At 48.1% G+C, this 21,853-nt stretch overlaps 2 protein-coding genes across 3 annotated transcripts; one reads left to right on the forward strand and one right to left on the reverse strand.

The window, feature by feature from the left end:
* Positions 1-1,265: 1,265 nt before the first annotated feature.
* Positions 1,266-12,987, reverse strand: C7H5orf52 (chromosome 7 C5orf52 homolog). The gene is made up of 3 exons (XM_024566969.3): positions 12,685-12,987; positions 10,554-10,662; positions 1,266-7,147 (listed from the first exon to the last, which is right to left on the reverse strand). Exons 1-3 carry the CDS (start codon positions 12,951-12,953, stop codon positions 6,929-6,931), a joined length of 597 nt encoding a protein of 198 aa, XP_024422737.1. The 5' UTR covers positions 12,954-12,987; the 3' UTR covers positions 1,266-6,928.
* A 151-nt stretch (positions 12,988-13,138) lies between these two features.
* Positions 13,139-19,949, forward strand: DUSP18 (dual specificity phosphatase 18). 2 transcript variants are annotated; one of them, XM_024566971.3, is made up of 2 exons: positions 13,139-13,267; positions 16,462-19,948. In XM_024566971.3, the coding sequence occupies exon 2, from the start codon at positions 16,532-16,534 to the stop codon at positions 17,096-17,098; it is 567 nt and encodes a 188-aa protein (XP_024422739.2). In that variant the 5' UTR covers positions 13,139-13,267; positions 16,462-16,531; the 3' UTR covers positions 17,099-19,948. The 2 variants fall into 2 exon arrangements, with proteins under 2 accessions (XP_024422739.2, XP_045056457.2); XM_045200522.3 differs by lacking the exon at positions 13,139-13,267 and adding an exon at positions 13,316-13,504 and having other exon boundaries at positions 16,462-19,949.
* Positions 19,950-21,853: the final 1,904 nt, after the last annotated feature.

Genomic DNA, 21,853 nt, shown 5'->3' on the forward strand with positions numbered 1-21,853 from the left:
AGCTCTGTGTGGGGGGTCCTAACTACCAGAATAAGGAGGGCTCAGTTCTGTGGTGCCAACATCCATGCTGTAAGCCCTAGCTGACCTCGGATATTTAGTTCAATCACTTTAAAGAAGAGCCATACTTTTTCTGCTTGGGAAATATGTTACCTGTACTTTGCAAATTTGAGTGTAGAGAGGGGTAGGGCAGTGGGTTGGAGCAGTTTGCCCTCCTTCCCTGCCCCAGGTTGTGTGTGAGTCTATATTTATTATATACTGCGTAGATACAAAGGAGCATTGTAAAATATGTGTAGGGCATACAAATAACAATACAAGACTCACCCTAGGACTCACCAACCAGTTTTAGTAATAAAATCCCCTATTTTAGTTCCCTGTTCTCCCTCCTACCCTCTCCCATAATCTGTTGACTTTGAGCCCAAAGGCTCCCTGGGTTCTTTCAAGCCAGCTGGCTCCCACCTCCTCTTTAGTTGGCTGAGAGAGTGTTCCCAGCTGCTGCTTCCACCTGTTTTATTCATCAAGCGCTCACATCCTCTTTCCATATTTCCAAGGGCTTGTTGAAATCGCTCATCCATAAGTGATCTGTCTTTATTTAAAATGGAAACACCCCAACTTGACCTTCACAAGTCCTCCTAATTGTTCTCTTTTTCTCCACAGCATTTGTCACCGTCTAAATGATTTCTTTGGTTTATTTCTGTCTCCTCCTATTAGAACGTAAGCTCCAGGATGGCAGGAATTTGTTAATTTCTTTCACTGCTCTATCATCTGGGCCTAGAAGAAGACTTGGCATGTGGCATGAACCTAATGAATATTTGTTGAGTAAAGTCTTCATTGTAGTTCTCTTTGCTGTCAAAGACTTTTCGAATGCTCTCTGTATTTATTTCAGTGGGGTCTCAAGAAAAATGAGCAGCACACCTGGGTGCTAGTCAAAAACTCCCAGCAGGAAGTCTCAAAGTCAGTGGTTCAAAATAGGTGAGGGATCATGGACCCCTTTAATATTATTATGAAACTTAGAGGATATACAAACCAGCACTTACACTTAAAATTTTACATACAATCTATGAAGACCATAAATTTCATCAAGGACCTGTGCTCTTAGAACGTTTCTGGAAGATGAATAGAAACTATGAACACGGTGGCCCCGGAGAAGTGGAAGAGGGGATTTCTCCTGTCATTATATACCGTTTATACTTCAGTTTTGTATATAGTGCAGGTATTACAATTTAAAAGTTTTAGAAACTAGTTGAGTATTTTTAAAAGATTTTCTTTATTTTTAGAGTGAGGGAAAGGGAGGGGAAAAGAGAGGGAGAAAAACATCTACCAGTTGCCTCTTGCATTCCCCAAACTGGGGACCGGCCTGCGATCCAGGATGTGCCCTGAATGAGAATCAAACTGACGACCCTTTGGTTTTTCAAGATGACACCCAACCCACTGAGCCACACCAGTCAGGGTGAAACTAGTTAAATGTTTTAAAGGAACCTATGTTCTAATACCTTGGGGAGATCTCAAACTCACGTATCTTTAGGGGCCAGGGGTGCGGTGAGTGCATTTGGCTTTAGGACAATAGGCCGTAGTGGGAGCTGTGGCTTTCAGACCCTACCCAAAGTGCATAAATTCAACAGCGTGAAAAACACGGTATCGATCCAACTCAACAATTCCTGCTATCAGCCCCAGGAGGAGTGTTAGTGAGCAAGCTTTGCTTTGCCCTCTTGGTGGTGTGATAGAAACCATTCAGTTTTGTTTGAAAACCTTTCTGGGGAGTCAGTGATTCCTTTGTGACAGAGTATGGAGTATGCAGAATCTATAAAACAACAGAAGGAAAAAGGAAGTAGAAAACTCCTTGGAAATAACCTGGAAGCTCCAGAGAATACGGTTGGTGGTACAGGATGCAAATTTCACAAAGAAAGGGGTAGTAAGCCTCCCTTTTGTCAACTCGTTCAGCCCCTGCTTGGCAGGAGCTCCTGGTCCAATGAGAGAGCAAAGGCAGGTTAGTGGATGACAACAACACGAAGTAAGAGATGGATGAAGTGGATCCAGTCTAGGAGGGAAGACTTCACCTCAGGACAAGCTCAATGAGAACGGTGGACCAGGAGCCAAGCCCCGAAGGCTATGAGCTGAATTCCCTCAGGCGGAGATATGGGAGGGCTCTATCTCCAGCAGTGCGAACAGTAGGATCAAAGGTTCCCAGGTGAAAAATCGAGGGGCCTCTTTGGAGAAGAGAAAGAATTCATGAGATCTGGCTTCTGGAAAGAAGTATGGGAAGCAAGGTTGAAAAGCTAGTTCCGCAGGATCTGACCCTCCCAGGTGGCCCTCTGAACAAAGCTAAGGAACAATTTTTCCCCATGACCATTTCCTCCTGGTAGAGACGATGCACTCAGCCTCCTAGAACTACCTAAGGAAAGCTTGGTTGGGTGTCCAGTGACCATTGCTCCATGACCAGGTTCCCGACAGGCACTCTCTAACTTGGGGACCCTAACAGGCTATGAATGTATTTCAGTTCAACTTCCTCCTCCTAAGGGATTAGCTGAAATAGGAGGAAACAGAGAAATCCACCCAGGCCCAGAGATGGGGTGTATGTTGCCCAGGGTCTTAGAGCTGAGGTCTTTATTCTGGGGCTCACGGTCCCGCACCAGGCTATGTGTAGAGGTTTACACACCAATTCCAAGTACAGCACAATTACGACTGTCCTGACAACCCACTTCACATTTACCCCCCTGAGGCGCCAGGCCTCGAGCCAATTCCTGATGCACATTGGCTCACAGAGTTCTGAGAACAAGCCTGTGGGGTAGGTACTACAATTATTCCTGGCTTTCAATCAAGGAAGCGGAAGCTGTGAGAAGGTGAAATGACTTCCCCTGAGAGGCAGAGCTGAGCGTCAAACTCAGCCATCTGATTGCAGGGCCCGCGCACAGAAATAAAACCTCACTGCAGCAGCGGGAATGAGGACACACGGGGCCCTCAAGGCTTGTGGGTAGCATTTCCAGTGGCCGAAGGGTTGAGCAAGGCAAATGTGAAACATATTCTTGTGAAGCCCAAAAGAGGCACCAGCCACCAACGGCCAGAGTTTTAAATCTGATTCATTATTTGTCCCTACGGACTGCTCAAGTGTAAGCTCCACGAGGGCAGGGGATTTGAGTCAGGTTTCTTCACAGGTGATTTCCAGGTACAGGAGTGGCTGGTCCATATGAAGAGCTCAATAAATGCTAAATGAAGTGGTGGTGAGCCACAAGGAGAACTGAGAAAGACCGTCACACAAAGCTCCTGAGTGGGGGGTCCTTCCAGCAAATGAGAGACCCAGCTGAACCCAGCAGGGATGTGTATTTGAATGACAGTGTTTTAATGAAAGAACATTTGAAATGCTCCCAGTGAGCAGAGAGGCTAAAGGAATTTCATTAGGAATCACCTTGTCAAGTGGTATATTAATTAGTAAAGCAAAACTCACCCCGGATGAATATTTTGTATAAGCCTGGATCCTACTGGTTTTGCTCAGAGCAGAAGTCGCTCTCATCCACTCAGCAGATATATAGGGAACATTATGTATGCAAAGCTCTGTGCCATGTCTTGGATCCTGAGAACTGGAAGGAAGTGCAGAGACCAGCCACCAGCAACCACCCCAGTTGCCGGTGGGAGAGCTGAAGCCCAGAGAAAAGCTACTGGAGCAGGTAGGGATCCCTGTGCAAAGCCTGTGCTGGCTCTGCTCCCTCAGCCCTGCAGAGCTCCAAAGACAGCAGCTGGACCAGGCTCTGAATTTTATGTACCCAGAGTAACACTTTTCCAGTCAACAAGGGGCTGGGACAGGATGTGTCCCTGCCTCTTGTTTGTGTTTGGAGTCCTCAGGAGTTAAATGACTTGGCCTCCCTCCCAGACCTTGGACACACCGGGCACGTGCATTCCCACGGATCCTAGCCGAGCACACAAGCGTCTACTGACCCCTTGTGGTCACTGTGGGATCTGTCCTGGCCCCCGCGGCAAAGGCCCGGGTTGCATCTTTTCCTAACAGATGGCCGTGGTCAGGACTCCTGTGTCCCATTCTTCCACTTCCCATTTCCCTTGCCCACATCTCTGAGAGCCCACCCTAACTCTCCCTAAGAGACTATTTATCCCAGAATGGATGGCAATCTCTTCTTAGCCACCTAGAAGGAAAACCTGGGTTTTTTGTCCAGCTGTTAAGTAGCTGACCGCGGGTAATTGACATTACAGCTGAGGTTTCTGCAATACCATCTGTGAAATCACGTTCAAGGGGCCTCCAGGCCCCAGGCCTTCTACTTCCAACTAGAGTGATACGGATAGGGAGCCGACCACATGGTTGCTAGAAAGTCTTTGGAGTGAGACAGGCTTGAGGTGGGCTTTTTACTTATTAGCCACCTTAGGCAGGATTCTTAGCCTCCGAGCCTCAGTTTCTGACCTATAAACCGGGGAAAATAAAATTACTACTTTGTTGTTGGAAGGATTCAATAAATCATATTTAAAAAGAGCTGTGCCTTGCACATGAGTGTTCAATAAATATGAATATGCTGATGGTTTTGATTAGTTGAATGGGCTTCCAGGTAAAGTTTCATTTAAACCAAGAGACCCGGGTGTGGGTAGGTATCCACCGAAGAATCTCAACCCCTCGAGCCTCAAGACTCTATTTCTTGAACATTATCTTCCCATCAAACACCCCTCCATTCTTCCCTCATTGATTTTCCTTACCGCTCATCCTTTTCACGCCCAGTAATGAAGTGGCCTCTCCGGAACTGCATCACTTCTCGTTCCTTACTCAAATACAACCCCCTCTGGGTTTTAACGCAAAAGGGGGGAGACTAAGTCCACACAAGCAGGAATTACTTAGTGGCTTATAAAGTGGCTCATTAGGTTGACATACCAACTCCCCACCCACTCAACTCCCCGGGGTCCCCAGTCCTTTGGACCACAGCATGAGATGCAAAGACCCTTAGCTAAGGCCAGCCATCCAGGGAAGAAGGGTGCATGTGGCTGGCGGCTAGATGAGCACAAGGCTCGGAGAGGCCTAGGAGATCCAGGAGATAGAGAGTTCCTGGGGAGCGTTTGGAGAAACCAGGGCCCGGCCTGCCCTGCAAGCCCCCTGAAGACTTAAGGATCTCCAAACCTTTCCCTTCTAGGTACTGTGTCAAGGAAAAAGACTGTTGTTGAAATGAAACAAATACATCAAATAGAAGAAATATACCAAAATGCTAGCAATGGTTAATCTAATAGAAGCTTTCGGGGGGCGGGGGGGGGGGAGACAAATATGGTCAAGTTGCTTGTATAACAAGATTTAAGTATTTAAAATCAATTATTCTAATCAGTTGTGCTCAGCCAAGAAAACAGACGAGAACCTAGAAAAAGACTGTTTTGGCTCCCGCTGAAGAGTAGCATGCTCCAGTTCTCAAAGGAGGACCCTTTGGGGGGAAATAGAAACATCAGAACACCTGGCTCCCGTCCCTTCTGGTCCCATAGCCGGGGATCACCGAGCCCGAGCTCAGAGGAAAGCCTGCCCAATGGCCAGGCAGCAGTGCTGAAAGGGCGTAATGAGCATGAGGACAGGGAACGGAACACTTCTGAAAGCCACCAAGAGGACTGAGGTCCTTACCTAGCAGCTGTGGCGATGCAGAATGACCACTCCACAGTAGTCGGAAAGCCTGTTTCTAGTTCTCTGCCACTAACTTGCTGTGACCTTGGGCAAGTCAGGTCGCCTCTCTGGGCCTCTGTTTCCTCATCTGTAAAGTGAGGGGACTTGGTTAACTTGAAAAATATGTACCAGGCTCTTACTCTGTGCACTGTGCTGAAGCTGTAACAGAAAAAGGAGTAAGATAGTAATTTATTCCGAAAACATTGACTACCCTGTTTACTAGGCACTGAGGTTACAGAGATGCCATTAAGACATTCACAGTGTGGTAAGGGAAACAGGGAGCAAACAAGAAATGGCCGACCACATGCTTGGTGCAGGCAGAAGTGTGGGCACAGGAAGGAGTGGCCTTTTCTATTGGGACCAGGTGGGGGGAAATGTCACAGAAGAGGCCTGAACTGGATCTTGGAGGATCTTTGGTCCCCGCTCTCAGACTGTACAATCTAATCAGGAGTTTGGGACAAATATCCACACAGCTACCACACATGGCAGAGTGAAGCCACCACAGGTAATCCAAGTTCAAGGGGGAGGGGAAACCCATGTGGTTTAGACAGGGGTAGGCAAGATCAGAGAAGCTTTACAGGGGAACAGCATTGAGATGAGCCTTAAAGGATGAATTTCCTGAGAGCCTTGGGGACAATAAAAAGGCATTCTAGAGAAGGGACCTGTGCAAGTAAAGGCACAATGTGGGGAACTATCGGGGTACAGTGGGGACAGCAGGCAGGCCAGGGAATGGGGACTGGAAAGCTTGGAAGCCATGTGAAGCCATCGTGATGAGAGCCGTTGGAAATGATGGGCCCTGGGCCAGGCACTTGGAGGTAGTCCAGTGTGACCAGTTCTTGGAGGTCGTCCCTCGCCACTCCCCCATTCTCTCGGATAAGGAAACAGAGGTTCAGAGAGTTTACAAAGTCACACTGCTGATGGAGAAGTAGCACTTGACCCAGGCCTATCTGACGCTCCACCCCGACCTCCTTACCACTGGAATGAATGCTCGGCATTACAGAGCCCTTCCCATCTAAGGTACCATTGGCCCAGTGCACCTGGCCTGGCATTTCACTTCAGACGTGGGTACTGAAGGCCAATCTTTGCTTTAACCATGAACGCTGGCTCAGTTAAGCCCCCTCCACTTAGGCAGCTAGGGGACTATCAGGGTCTCCTTTACCAGAACAGAAGGAATGGGGCAGGGCAAGAAATATCCAAATTGCAGGGGGTTTTGTGCTCCACTGCCTGCTGGTCTCCGTTTATTGTTCTACGATGGTGTTAGCCGGTAGCTCCTACATCTTCTCCTCCCGTCAGCCGAATGTGTCATGGTCCTGGGGTAGATCGTCGGCCTTGAGTAGAGTGGCTGGCTTTCTTGCTAGAATACAGCGACTTCGCTACACGGGAGCTGTCCAGGTGCTGCCGGATGTTCAGGGATTCCCGTTTCCAGCGCCCCAGCTTCCTGATCTGGTCCATCATGAACTTTTTTTTCAGGTGGTCATGCAAGTGGCTCATCTTTTTCTTGGTCTTTTCTGTAGCTTTAATCTTACAAAAAAAAAAAAAAGAGATGAGGTTAGGATAGAAACTACTTCACAAAGAGGGACATCTGTGTTGCTGGTATGGGGGTGGAAGATGTACCAGCTGGACCCAATAATGTGACTCACAGGGAACCTCAGTTTCCCTATTTGTAAAATGTGGGCATCGAGCTAGATAACTCCTAGGGTACCTTCTGACAGGACGCAGCCTAGGACCCTGATTTTGACCTTCCCACCTCTCTTAGAAGACTGATCAGAAAGAGTTGCGGGAGGGTGTAGGGAACAGGTACATCTTGTTCCTTCCCTTTCCCATTCTCTAACACCTACCACCATCCCCTACTACTCATTTAGTGCTTTCCCCACATTGTGTGGGACATCCCCTACATCACGTTGAACTCTAGTTATTTCTTCTATTATATCATTTTTGCCATGTCCCCAATAAGACTATATACACTCTGTATGTTCCATCCACTGTCTTATATACTTGTTCACTTATTTATTCCAATGAGCTAGCTGTGGAGAGGATTTGAAGAAAAAGATCAGCTGCATGATTTCACAGAAATTACAACATAGTCATGGAGATGAGACACATGCCCAAATATTTCCAAGCAAGGTAAAGCACATCCCTTTAAAAAGCCTAGAGTTCAAAGAAGGGAGGCGGCAAGAAAAGCCCCATGGAGACTTGGCTTATAAACTGTGGGGGAGGGTTGGGTTTTGAAGGATTGGGAAGTGTTGAGCATGTTGAAACAGAACCAGGCGGGAGGTAATCCTGAGAGTCCACCCTTTAACAAACTCTCCTGGGGATTCTAAGCACTGACATTGTCTCAAAATACGTACGATGTAAGCAAAGGAGAGCTCCATAAGGCCAATGTTGTCATAATTATTTGACACAGAGAGTTGGTGCCTGATTGGATCTTGGGAGCAAAGGACAAAGAGGGAGGGTGGGTAGCAGAAAATATGGACACTAAAGGGCATAGTGCAAACCCCTTTCAGTTACTTGATAAAAATACAGATCCCAGAGATTCTAGCTTAGTCAGGTTTGGATGGGGCCCAGGAATCTCTATTTTTATCATGTACCCGAGATGATGCTGATACAGCCATTGAGAAGTTAAGTGGCTGCTTTGTATCACTATTTTCTAATAGCTCACCCCTGTAACAGCAGGCTTTTTGGCCTAAGCCAGTGATTTCACCTTGAGCTTGATTTTTACTATGGATCAGGGTCTCTCAGCCTTGACTCTATTGACGGTCGGGGCCACGTAATTCTTTGTGGTGGGGAGCCGCCCTGTGCATCCCTAGCCTCTACCTCCTAAATGTCAGTAACACCACCCCACTCTCACTTGTGCTCCCCAAAATGTCTCCAGACATTGCCAATGTCCCCTGAGGGGCAAAACCATCCCCAGTTGAAAGCCACGGCCCTCTTTCACCTGGGGAGGAGAAGAGATATCAGCATCATTGTTCTCAGAGTGTGCTCAGAGGATTCCCAAGACACTAGATCTTGACTGTCCCCCTTAAGATCCTAAGAAATCAGTGGCTAGTCAAAGTTGCTCTTCCCCTCAAGTGAGCAGAACCAGAAGACAGAAACACTGCCGTGCTGCCGCTCAAGCTTCAACTCTACTGAGTTCCTGCAAGCTGGGCCCTCAGCAGCCCACGGGGTCTACACACAAGAACACAGTCCCAGTCCTTAGGGGAGATCAGCCTGCACCACGGTCAGTCAGACCCGGCTGTGCAGCTCTGCGATGATGCACTCTGTAACCTTAATGACTCCATCTCTCTGAGCCTCAGTTTCCTGAACTATTCAACGGGGAAATAATACATACTGAAAGTTAAATACCTAAGATACACAAGGGCTCAATTCAGCTTTAAAAGAACTTCTGGATGGCACAGCCCTTTGGTACATATAAAACTTGGGAGTTTCCAGTTACACTATCTCAGAGATACTCACCCCACTTGCCAAAGGTGCAACCTCCCCCACCCACTGGTTATGGGAGTTGGACCCAACCTCTCCCGGGCCAGTCCAAATGGCCCATACCACCTGGCCACAGTCATTGGTGCGGGATGGGTCATCTGGGCCAACTGGAGTCCTTTTCCAGGATTTGTCTAACTCAAGCAACAGTGAAAGCACTCCCAGTTCCTTTCTGGGCTACAGGCAAGAGTTTCCTGTGGCCACACTCCCCAGCAAGGCCACAGCCAGCCAGCCTGATGATGATGCCGACATGCAGAAAGAAGCAGAAAAGGAGATGAAAAGGGAGAGCGGAAGACACATCCATTGGTATTGGAGCCCCTGACTTCTTTCATCCCAAACATTGTGACCCTACCCTACCCATCCTCGATAACGTGAACTTGTGGTTCTCTGTTTTGCTTGAACTAGTTCAACTTCGGTTTGTGTTACCTGCAACTGAGAGAATCCTAATAGATTCTATTTTACAAAGGAGAAAAGAGAGTACTGAGAAAAATGTGACTTCCCAGGGTCACACAAAGCTGGCCTGCCCATCTCCAAGTCCACCCTATTTCTACCACAGCAGGTCACTGGAAGTTTAGCAGGGGGAGCAACAACCACGCCTCTACTCTTCTTTTGGTCTCTGTGGCCCTTAAGAGGGTCTGGCACCATCTCTCAGGCCTCCTCCTCTCTTTTCAATGTTGGAATCCCATGGGCCCATCCAGCTGTGGCCCTGGAACATGGAGGGAAGCTCGACAGAATAAAGAAGGGGGCAGCAGCTCAACGAGGTCAAACCCTAGTCGTCCATAAACAAAAACTAGAAGATCCTCAATTCTCATATGAAAAATGGGGAATAAGCCCCAAAGGAAAAAACTGACTGAACTGTGTTGATGCCATTTCAAGCTCTAGGACCCAAGACTCCTTTTTATGGGAGATAGTAGGAATCCATTCACGGATTCCCTGAATAGAAAGGTAATGGGCTTTTTTTTTTTTAAATCCTCACCCAAGGACATTTTTTTTTCATTGCTTTTAGAGAGAGGAAGGGGGAGAGAGAGAAACATTGATTGGTCGCCCTCTCACACTCTCCCTGACCAGGGATCAAACCCACCACCCTGTCATGTGCCCTGACCAGGAATCAAACCCATGACCTTTTAGTCCACCAGACAACCCTCCAACCAACTGAGCCACACCAGCCAGGGCAATAGTGTGCTTTGAGGGGGGAAAAAAATGTTACTAGAGCCGAAACATGAAATCCTTTTCCCAGGCTCCCTCAGCACAGGAACAGCTGTGACGCTCTGGGCAAATCAGCAATCCAGAGTCTCAGTGTCCTCTATAAACTGGGACTTGCATTAGAGCATCATGATGGCTCCCTACCACCTCTAAGACCTGTGATCTCCCCCAAAGTATCAGTGAGAAGGACATAAATGTGGGCCCAGCCACTGACACCCTCTAACAACACAAAAGCTTGGGAGAACTTTACCTCCATCTCATAGAGTCGTTGTGCATTGAGGTTGTCACGAATAATCACCCGAGATAAGTGGCTCTTGGGTAAAAATTTTGTTGCAGCTGCTTCACTGGAATTCATTAAGCTGAAAGGGGCAGAGGAAGGTGGTACAGGTTGAGACGGCTGGAGCCTGATATGATGGAGTCCTGGGGTTGTGGCTGAGGCCTCCACAGGCTTCTTGGGAGAGGCACAGCTCTGTCATAATTGTCAGAGGAGCAAGGGAGGCCTAGGTTTCTTCTTGTGGAAAATGTGTGCAAAAGGAGTAGCTTCTCGGATGCTGAGAGGAAAAGCCATCCTGAAAAGGAAGTAGAAAGAGCAGTCCACAAGAGAAGTATCAGCAAGGACTCAGTCCGCTGGAGCAGCCATCTCAAGGCGAAAATGCAGAATGAACTGGGAAACCGGGGTCTTAAAGAAGAGGAGCAGAGGTTGTAGGGTTGGGTTCAAAGGGCTGAATTTGAGGGGAGCTGAGGTGGGGGTACTTGCTCCAGAGCCCAGGTCTAAGGGGGCTCTGGGGCGAGGAGACAGGAAAAAAGAAACTAAAGAGTTTGGACAGAGGTTAGGTTGGTTAATAGGGGAATTTGAAGGGGAAAGGGTTTGGAAAATGTCAAAGTGAGAGAAGTATGGGATGGACCAATGTTTGAGGAGACTCTGGCGGGTGGGAGGTAGAAGATGAGATGGCATGGGATAGGGTGGGGTGGAGCGAAATGGACCCAGGTAAAACCAGAGATAAGGATTTGGTCAAAATGAGGAGCTGGTCAACAGTGGATAATATCAAGCACTGACTTTTCACTTTTTGATAATTTGGTTACAACACAAAGTGGTTTTGCAATTATGCACCTTTAAATGTTGTTGCCCATTTCAAAATAATTGCTCATATTTTCTTTCTAAAATGTGGAAACTAAATGTACAGAAGGGAAGCAACTGAATGCACTGTGGTTAGGTCATTCAATAAAATCCTCTGCAGTTATGAATAAAACAGATAGGGTATGAAGTGGTGAGAAAAGCAGGCTACAAAATAGTGAACTTTTTGGTGACATTCCCCCTCCCCAAAATGTGTAAGCATGTAGTAGTAAAAACATATATGAATGGATCTGGAATAATATACAAAATATTAACAGTGATTGTCTCTGGTCATTCATATTGATTGTCTTGTATGAGCTTGTTATAATAATTGTATACTACTTTTATAAAACAAAAAACACAATTTTTAAAAGAAAACATTTCGAAGGATTAAAAAAATTCTAATTCATTTTCAACCAATTGGGATCCACGGTTTTTACATTCACAAACTACTGGAAATAAACGGTCCTGATATCCCATTTACAATTGTCTGACACCAAAGGCATGAGGTGATGAAAAAGGCTGGTTTAGAGATCGAGATGTCACATACAAAAGTGCCCCAAATCCTGTTTTTTTAAAAAAAAAAAAAAGATTTCAAATATTTAAAGACATAAAATACTCTGTACCGATTGAGTGGTGCACCACATTTACCAGTACTTCCTGGGAAGGAAGGAAAAAAAGGCAGTGACTGGAAATACTTCCTTTCAAGTAAGAAATGGTTATTTTGAACCAAACTGCCTTCCAAAGCAAGGCCTCCGTGGGAGCCTGGACGATGCTGGCGGGAGGTGTGAAATGGAAGTGGGGAGGGGAAATTGGGGTCTCTAGGGACTCGGCCAGACTGAGGCCAAGCTGAAGGCACTGGAGTTTTCCCAGGGCCGCTGGAGAACACGGAGGCAGAGAGGGGTGTCAGGCATGAGGGCACCTGCGCCTCGCCAGGCTCTAAGGAAGTTCAAGGCTCAGCCCCACGGGCGCTGGGGACCCCGGGACTACGCGATGTCAAGCCTGCGAGATTAAGCCTGATGGGTGTGTGGGCTGCAGGTGGGATTTCCGGTTTTTCCCCGGAGTCAGTGCTGAGGGGGCTCAGGCTCCCGGCGGTGGGAAGAGCTGAACGGGGAAGGAGCTGGGGCCCTGGGCCGTGAGGAATCCCGACCCTCCTGCGGTCTAGGAAAGAGCCGGACCCTGCGAGAGACAGCCGGGACCCCAGGGGCCAGCTGAGGAGTCGGGGGCGCGAGGTGTCTGACGATCGCTCCGGGCACCCCGGCCGCACCTGAAGAGCACTAGCGGCTGCGAGGTCTGCGGGCGCAGGAAGATGATGCGAGGCTGGGTCCCTAAGTTGATTTCGGGTCTGCTGCCGAACCTATGGCGCCACAAAAAGGCTGAGGCCGAATAGCTGCCAGAACTGCGGGTCGTCTGGATGGCGGCCGTACTGACCGTGGGCAAGCTTAAGTTCCATGTGACCGAGGGCCTCTGCTGCTGGGCAGTCTCGTTGTCCTCGTCAGCGAACGGCTCAGGAACACGAGCGAGATTGGAAGCCATTATGGGTGGACGAGCGCGGAAGCGCAGGGAGCGGGGGCGGAGACTCTGATCTAACTACGGCTCGTTGCCCGGGAGACGAGAGGGTGGCGCGGAGCCCGGAGGACCGGAAGCGCGCGGAGCCCGGAGGACCGGAAGCGTCCGGAGCCCGTAACGCCGAGGACACGAAGATTGTCCCTCGGCGGCTGCCGTGGTGCGGCCCGGTAGTTGCCATGGAGACGGGCTAGGCCAACGGAATGGGCTGTGCCGGCTGAGCAGATCCTACTGCTCGAGTAGGGCGCTCTGGCCCCCCGTGTCATCTTGGCGCCAGTAACTGGGTGAGTCCGGGCGGGGCAGCTCCAGGGTGGGGAGACAAGGCCAAGATTTCTCCGAAGACTCGGCACGGCGAATTCCTCCCTAAGGCGAGGGTCCATTACTAGGGAAACCAGAGCGCCGGGCCGCTAGGGATCGTGGCTCCCGGCTCTTGACCGGTCTTCTCTCCCCGAGACCCCCTTCCGAGTCTTTGGGAGCGGTTGCTTCCTGAACGAACCTGCCCTCGCGCCGGCGGGAGTGCGGTAAGACCATCTGGGTCTTGAAACCCAGCAGATGAGGAAGCCCATTACAATGGCAACTTCCCAGGAAACCTACCTGGCTCTCACCTGGAAGTGGCACCTTGCTCCTGTCAACCAGTGGACTTTGTTCCTCGTGTATAACCCAGAATTAACAACGCCCCACGGTGTTTGCCGAGTTTTCCCACACATAATGAGATCAGGAGGACCGGCTTTCGGACCTGCTTTGTGACCCTAGACAGGTCCTTTTAAAAAATATATATATATATTTTAGAGAGAGGGAGAGGGAGGGGGAAAGAGAAACATCGACGTGCGAGAGAAACAGCGATCGGTGGCCTCTCGCAACCCAGGCCTGTGCCCTGACCCGGAATCAAACCGCGGTCCTTTCTCTTTGCCGGACGATGCCCCACCAACTGAGCCACACCGGTCAGGGCGACAGGTCCTTTTCCCCTCTCTCTCTTAGTTTCCCCATGTGTAAAATGTAGATATTAACTCCAGACATGGGCCTATTACGTTGCTTTGAAGATCCAACCAGAGGAGGGAAGCCAAAGGCTTTGTAGGCTATAAAACAGTGAAACTGAGCAGCAGTGGAGTTGCTCTTTGTCCACTTTTCCTCCCCCCTCACTCTAAACATTCTGGAGATCTTTGTGTCATTTCTTCAGGTGATCTTTGCAACTTCCTAGCCCTGGGCCAGAAGTAAATTCCTTTAGTCTTCACTCGCTCAATGCCCTGCAGGTTTACTTCCTTAACAAGAGCAAGAATAGTTATTATTTCTAGAGGGCTCTCTCTATGCCAGGGTCTGTGTTAAATACTTTACCAGGGTTACCTCATTTAATCATTAGAAGATCCTTCTAAGGTAGGCACTGTTACCCTATTTTCCAACTGGGTTGCACCTGTAATTGCCTGTTTAATGTCTGTCTCTCCCACTATGCCGTGAGCTCTGTAAGAGACAGGGCCATGGCTGTCCTGTACATTTCAGTATCCCCAGCACCTAATGAGTATGACTCTCCTGCCATCACAAACCTCATGCTCAAGAGCAGTGTCCTGCAATTTTTTACTGCTGTGATGAACAGCAGTCTCCCCTGTTCCTGTTGTCCACTGGGCACTAACGTGGGAGGGCGTCAGTCCACTTCTCTCTAGGTTTTTGGATGAGAAGGATGCAGAACATTTAGGCTTCCAACTGGGTTGGGGGAGGGAGGTTTTTTTGTGGTTTTTTTTTTAAGGACAAACCATCCCTATCTGCTCTTCCTGGGGTGAGCCTGATACGTTTGATTCTGGGGCATCAGTAGGTAGGATTTGCCTATGCAGCCTTTGTCCTTCCTCTCCAACAGCCTAAGAACCACACTTACCTCCACCCAACCCCTCCCCAAAATTCTAGAGAAATATAGCCAGAGAACTCATCCTTTCCAGAAGTCTCAAAAGGCAGTCATGGTTGGAAACATTCCTTCATTCAACAAATATTCATCTAGCAGCTACTTGTGGGGACACAGAGCTTACTGCGGACACAGTGGGAGTGAAGATAAGACACAGTGATGTTGCAATAGAACTCCCAGATCAGGGCAAAACCGCATCTTCAGGAAGTGTTAAGAAGGAGAACACACGGGGCTGAGAAAGCCTGGAGCAGGGACTTGATCAAATGTAGGAGAGGGTTGTGATCCTGGAAGATTTCCCTCGGGAAGTGATCCTTGGCTAACACCTCTGGTTCGCCAGTCCTTTGCGGAAGGTAACAGGTTAGGATCTGACAACCTTGTAAGGAAAGGGACGGAGAGCGGCAAAGGCCAGAGAGGACCAGATATCTGTATGGAACTGCAAGTGGCTCAGCCCAGCTGAGGCCCTTCAGGACATAGGGAAGGCCAACACGGAGATGAAGAGATGGGCAGGAGCCAAGGCATAAATGGCCTTGACAGCCAAGCTAAGGGGCTCCGTCTCACTCTGACAGTGGACAGCCACTGAAATATATTAAGCAGGGGAACAGAAGTTCAGCTCCTTATTTGTTTGTGCCAGGTGAAGACTGCCATTTGGTTTGAGAGGTGCTCTGAATCCAAATGCTCCAATTTCAGTGAAACGTGAAGATGGGCTATTTTTAAGCTTTGTTCAAGACTAGGAGAGTAAGGGGCCTGGGATTTCTCAGGAGAAGGCAGGAGGTTCTGCTCCACCATGGAGAGCATGCTACAGTTCTGCTGTACACAGCACCATGCTGGTATGGCAAGCCTACAGGAAGCCCCTCTGCCTCTCTGCACATGCCTGTTGGGGGTGGTCTGGTACCTCTTACTCTGGCCTCCAGGAAGCTTTCAGCGACACTCTTGCTCAGGCTCTCCTTAGAGGCAAAGTGTAGGAGTACGGCTAATGAAGTAGGACTGTTGTACATGGGCACGTTTTGTCTCTTCAAAGAAATGGTTCTTGGAGAGGGGAAGCTAAGACCCTCCTCTCTCTTATACCCCAGTGACTCCCGGCACATTGAGTTCTGGTTTCAGGAAACTGGTTCAGAGTCTCATGATTTGAGCATAAAGTCATAAGAGGAAGGGGACCCTGTGAGTTCCCACTTAGAGGGGCTGGGAGGAAAGAGGATATTGGAGAGAAGGGAGAAGAGGGCTGTGAGAGCCTAGGTGGCGAGTTAGGTCAGGGCTCAGCAGTTGGCCTGCCCAACTAAAAATGTGGGGAAAGCTTTAGTGCCAGACTCAGGGGTTGGTCCTTTTTCCTACAATGCACGTTAGGACTCCTGAGAAGCATGGCGAAAGTGTATATTCGTGCTCCTCACCCACAGCCTACTCAGTGGATTTGAGGAAGAGCTTGGGTATCTGCATTTTTTAATAAGTTCCCTGCGTATTCTAGTGTGATGGTCAGAGGACCACCTTGGGGAATTCTGCTGTAGGCCCATCCATCCATTTCCCAGAAACCCCCTGGGGTTGGTCTGCGGGCCCAGCCGAGCTCCTGCCCTCTAAACATTCTCTCCCTCCTTGCAGTTTTCCATGAACACAGCCTAGCAGAAAGATGCAGCCTCTATGTCCCACTGGCCGCTGACCCATCGGCCTGATGACAGCACCTCCAAGTACATCCCCCGTTCAGTTCCCACAGCCCTCGGTCAGTGGCCTCTCACAGATCACCAGCAGCCTGTACATCAGCAATGGGGTGGCCGCCAACAACAAACTTATGCTCTCCAGCAACCAGATCACCTCAATCGTCAATGTCTCAGTGGAGGTGGTGAATACCTTATATGAGGACATCCAGTACGTACAGGTGCCTGTGGCTGACACACCCATGTCGCGTCTCTGTGACTTCTTTGACCCCATTGCTGACCACATCCACAGTGTCGAGATGAAGCAGGGCCGCACGCTGCTCCACTGTGTGGCTGGCGTGAGCCGCTCAGCTGCCCTCTGCCTCGCCTACCTCATGAAGTACCACACCATGTCCTTGCTGGATGCCCACACGTGGACCAAATCTTGTCGGCCCATCATCCGGCCCAACAATGGCTTTTGGGAGCAGCTCATCCGCTATGAGTTCCAGCTATTTGGCAAGAACACTGTGCACATGGTCAACTCCTCTATGGGCTTGATCCCTGATATCTACGAGAAGGAAGTCCGTTTAATGGTTCCACTGTGAGCCGTGCCACCAGCTCCTGCACCAGGGTCAGAGGTGCAGATCTGCTGTCAGTCCTACACTAAGATCTGAACTTGAACATTCTCCTTTTGTGATACAGAAAAAACCAGATGATGCCTTTTATTGGAGCAATAAAAAAAAGGAAGTGTGCTGTAGCTTTTAATCTTGTAATCTATATCTTTAAAGATTAAACTCACTAAATGGAAAATGGTAAAGATAAGTCTCCTACCCTGTGAGTGACAGGTCGTGGCTGTTGGCTGGAGGGGAGAGTGAGTAAGGCAGGTGGTGCCTGGGTCAAATGGACCAGTGCTCAAAGTAGATGGCATGACTGGAACCCTGCAGCCTTGCCCCAGACCAACTAACCAGGAATGAATCTGCCACAACCCTACCTCGTGCTTTCAGAACCAAAGCCAGAGCCTTAAGCATCGTGGCACCTCCTTGCTTTTCACAGGAAGGGCCAGCCTGCTGGATAAGTAACCTCCAACAGTGCTCTGGGAGCCCTGGGGGCCCCATGCCCACCCTGCTCCCACCTTCAGCCACAGGGGCGGTTTTCTGGATTGGGTTTACACATAAAATAATTTTCAAAGAAAGCATTCCACCATATCAAAATTTTTTAAACTTTTTTGAGGGCTGATGTACATGGTAAGTTCTCAAAGTACCCTTGACAATCCCCTGCCAGTCTTTGATGAAAGGGGGCATTAGTTTTCTCTGGGGCACATGTGGAGAGGCCCGGAATCAGGCCTCAGAGGTTCCTCTCACAGGCCTTGGCTTGGAAATCTGGAGCTGCAGACCTGAACCTAGCCTTGTCACCCCCTCCCCATTTCACCTTGGACCTCTTGGAGCCTGTTTCCTCATCTGTCCAAACAGTGGCAGCCCTTTCCTCACAGGGTTGTCATGAAGATTCAACAATTCCTTAGCACAGTGCCTGGCACACGGTAGGTGCTTAGTATAACTAGGAGCTCCTGTCATAACTGATGCTGTGACCCTCCTGTGACCCAAGTCAGCACAGTCATCCTCATAATGACATTTCCCCCATCTGTGCATAGTTCTTTACTGTTACAAAGTGTTCTTTCAAAGAGTCATCCTGTGTAAAAAAAAAAAAAAAAAGTTTTAAATCCTTTCAGACCCTACCTCAGAGGCCACCTAGACTTCAAAGCTTTTCAGAGCTCTCATTTTGTTTCATCTATGTGCAACCTGGGGGTCCTAAAGCGAGGGGCATACTTCCAGCTTCCCCGGAAGCCCTCGTTTAGGTCACTGACTATCAGAGCCAGTGGCCTGGTCTGGCTCACCCACTGGGGCCCGCAGGGGCAGGTGCCAACAGGGTACATGTGCGGGCCCCGCCAGTAGGCCCTGAAATAAACCGGTGCTCCGACTCGGCGTCCACAGTAACACTCCCAGCTGTTACTCACGTTTTCTCCACCATATTCTCCTCTAATTCTTTGTCTTGGATGAGATGAACATTAGACCTTTTGATACTGTCCAACAATTCCTGAGGCTCTGTTTATTTTTTAAAATTTTTTTTCTCCCTGCTGTTCATATTGGATAACGTATTAGTTTTCTCTCGCTGCCATAACATCTGCCACAAACTTCAGTGACTGAACACCTGTTATTTCTGTAGGGCAGAAGTTAGGTTGGCTGAGTCGTTTGCTTGGGGTCTCACAAGACCAAAATCAAGGAGTTTCATAAGGCTAAAATGAAGTGCATTTTTTTAGGGTGACTCTGGGGAAGATTCGACTTCCAAGCTTATTGAGGTTGTTGACCGAATTCACTTCTGTTCAGTCTCAGGACAGAGGACCCCGTTTTCTTACTATCAGCTGGGGGCTAGTCTTCTCTCCTAAAGCTGCCACGTTCCTTCCAGTGATTTCCGTGTGGCCCTCTCCCACAATGGTGGGTTGAAGCCCTCCCATGCTTTGAAGGACTCTGACTTTTTCTTCTGCTGAATTCAGCCAGAGAAAATTCTCAGCTTTTTAAGAATTCATGTAATTAGATTCAGCACATTGAAAATGAAGATAATCCCAATTTTAAAGTCAGTTTTGTCTGCAAGGTCCCTTTTGTTATGGATTTTGTCCAAGTGTCATTTGGACATCTTTGACAGGGGCAGGCATTCTGCCTATAACAGATAATTTCTATTGATCTGTTCTTCAAGTTCACGACTCTCCTCAGTCGTCTCTATTCTGCAACCAATGCCACCCAGCATATTTAAAATTTTTGATTATTATATTTTCTTAGTTTGAAATTTTCTGTTTGGCTATTTTCTGTATCTCCTGTTTCTCTGCTGAGACTATCTTTTCATTCCTAAAAACTTTTTCCGATGATTCCAACACCTGGGTCGTCTCATGTGTTCATACTCTCTTGGTTCTTGTATGTAGAATAATTTTGGGTTGTATTCTAGACATTTGAATGTGATGTTCTGATACTCTAGGCCTTGTTTAAATCCTTTGGAAAATTTTGAGGTTTTGTTTTAGGAGTTGACCCATTTCAGTTCAATTCTGATCTGCCTCCTGTGGGCTGTTAAAAATAAGACAACAGGTCCAAGATGGAGTCACTTACGCTAAAACCCATGTCACCAAATCAAGGCCTAATTACAGTTTCAGCTCTCCCAGAAATGTAATATCAAACCAATCAATCAGGAATTGCCTGATAGACCCTGTCATCCCCAATAACCTTGCTAACAAACCCACTTTTTTGCTTAGAATGACTTCCTCGTTCCTGCTCCCCTTTGCCTCTAAAGGTCTTTTATTCTGTACAGTTCATTGGAGCTCCTTTTTATCTGCTAGATTGGATGCTGGTCAATTCATGGATCATCGAATAAAGCCAGTAAGATCTTTAAAAATTTACTCACTTGAATTTTGTCTTTTAACAGGACCAGAGTTCCAATATTGGTTCAGTTTTCCAAACTTACATTGTAAGTCAGATCTGTCTGAAGCTTGTGCCACCCGGGGGCCAGTTTGAAATCTGGGCGGTCTCCCTGCAAGTTTAGTTCTCAAAGTCCCTGGAATATTGTTTAGGGTAAGACCCACCCATGTGAGCCAAGCAGTTCGTATTGCAGCTTTATGGGATCCACTTCTCAAGCTCCCTCCTCTCCACGGCCTTCCTCCCACTCTCTAGTTTTCACGGCCACTCGTTCTCTAGTCCTCCGGCTAGAAATCAGGGTCTTCAGTCGCCCTGCTCTGCTGCATACATTCGGGGACTAGATCTGCTCTGGGGCCAAGTGACAATATGAAGAGAGAAAAAAGGAAATGGAGATTCCTACACACACACATACACACACATACGTTTCAAGCCACAGTTCTTTTGGTCAGAGAAAAGGATTCCCCTCAGAGTTTTAGGTACTTTTCCAGATGCCACTGCCACTGCTGCTGCCAAGTTTAACTTCAGCTTGAGGTTTGTCTGGGGGCAGGGCCAGACGGAAAAAAAGAAGGTGATTTCCTGCATTCTATCTGTCCTGATGAGAGGGCCCCCCCCCCCTTCCTACTCCTCAGAAGACAATGACAGGGCTTTTCAAGGCATTCTTTTCGTGTCCAATGCACAGTTCCAGGACTCACACTCCCTTTTCGGCCAGGCCAGGAGATAACAGGAACAAAACAGGGAACTTGCCACCAGATGGTTTATACTTCAAGTTCTGGTTCCTTTCCCAATCCACCTACCACTTCTCCTTCACAGTCCTCAGATAGCTGCTTCACGCACTCTGTCCAGGGTTTTTAGTGGTATTTAGTGAGGAGGACAGGCTATGCTCACTCTATCTTCTTCAGCACTAGAACCCTGAGAAATTTACTTTTCCCACATGCTCATTTGTGGGAAAAGGAAAAGGAATACAGTACTATCTTCACGCAGTAACCAAGTCAACATTTTGGTATTGCGGTATACTTCCTTCCTTCTATGCATATTTTTATAGTTGAGGAAATATAATTTTGGATCTCTCTTTCTAAGTTATATTTTTTATATTCAGAATTGGATGTGGTGGGACCAGGATTTCACATCTTAAGTGGGAGAGGTTGAGGTGGAGGGCTCTTGAGAGGATCCAAGTCCTTTTCCCAAATAGTTCACTCTGTTTCTTTGAGACTAAGAGTAGAGTGGCCCTTTAATCAGACGACCCCAGAAAAGAAAGTCATGTTGGAGTTTTGGGGCAAGTCCATCACCGGGGAGAATGAAATGGCCCTCACAGCCCAAAAGCCTGGCTTGGAGCAAGAATCCCAGGCCTCTGTTTGATTTCATGAACCTTTAACTTTCCCACTGCAAAAATGCAGAATCTCTTTATTTATGGTGAATTAGAGTCAATTAAATTTGGTTTGAGAAGTTTCTGTGAAATTTACAATACCCTGTCAGATAAATAGGGACATACTGGTGGCCCTGGGGATTTCCCTGAATGACCTCTGTTGACATGGTGAACTCATTACAAATCCCAGTGACAGGTAACTCTTGACCCTGAAGTACACAGCCCTGCTTACCTATCCTGGGATGTTAAGTCCAAATGCCCTAAGAATCCATCAACCTCCATCTCTGGACTGAGGATCTATATCACCTGGGAAGGAGCTTGGGATAAGAGTCAAGAGTTGTGGATTCTTATCCTGCTTTGTGACTTCATGCAGACCCTGGAGCTTTTCTGGAATTCTGCTTACTCTGTACAATAGGAGCCACAATGCCTTCTGTGGCGGCCATAAGAATGTGCCCCTCCAGCCTCTAATTACAGAAACAACTGGCTGAGGCCCCAAATGTGGAGCTCTGAAACCCATCACCAAGGGTTTTTTTTAAACCTTA

Source organism: Desmodus rotundus, chromosome 7, assembly GCF_022682495.2.
Source record: "Desmodus rotundus isolate HL8 chromosome 7, HLdesRot8A.1, whole genome shotgun sequence".
Classification (NCBI taxonomy): domain Eukaryota; kingdom Metazoa; phylum Chordata; class Mammalia; order Chiroptera; family Phyllostomidae; genus Desmodus; species Desmodus rotundus.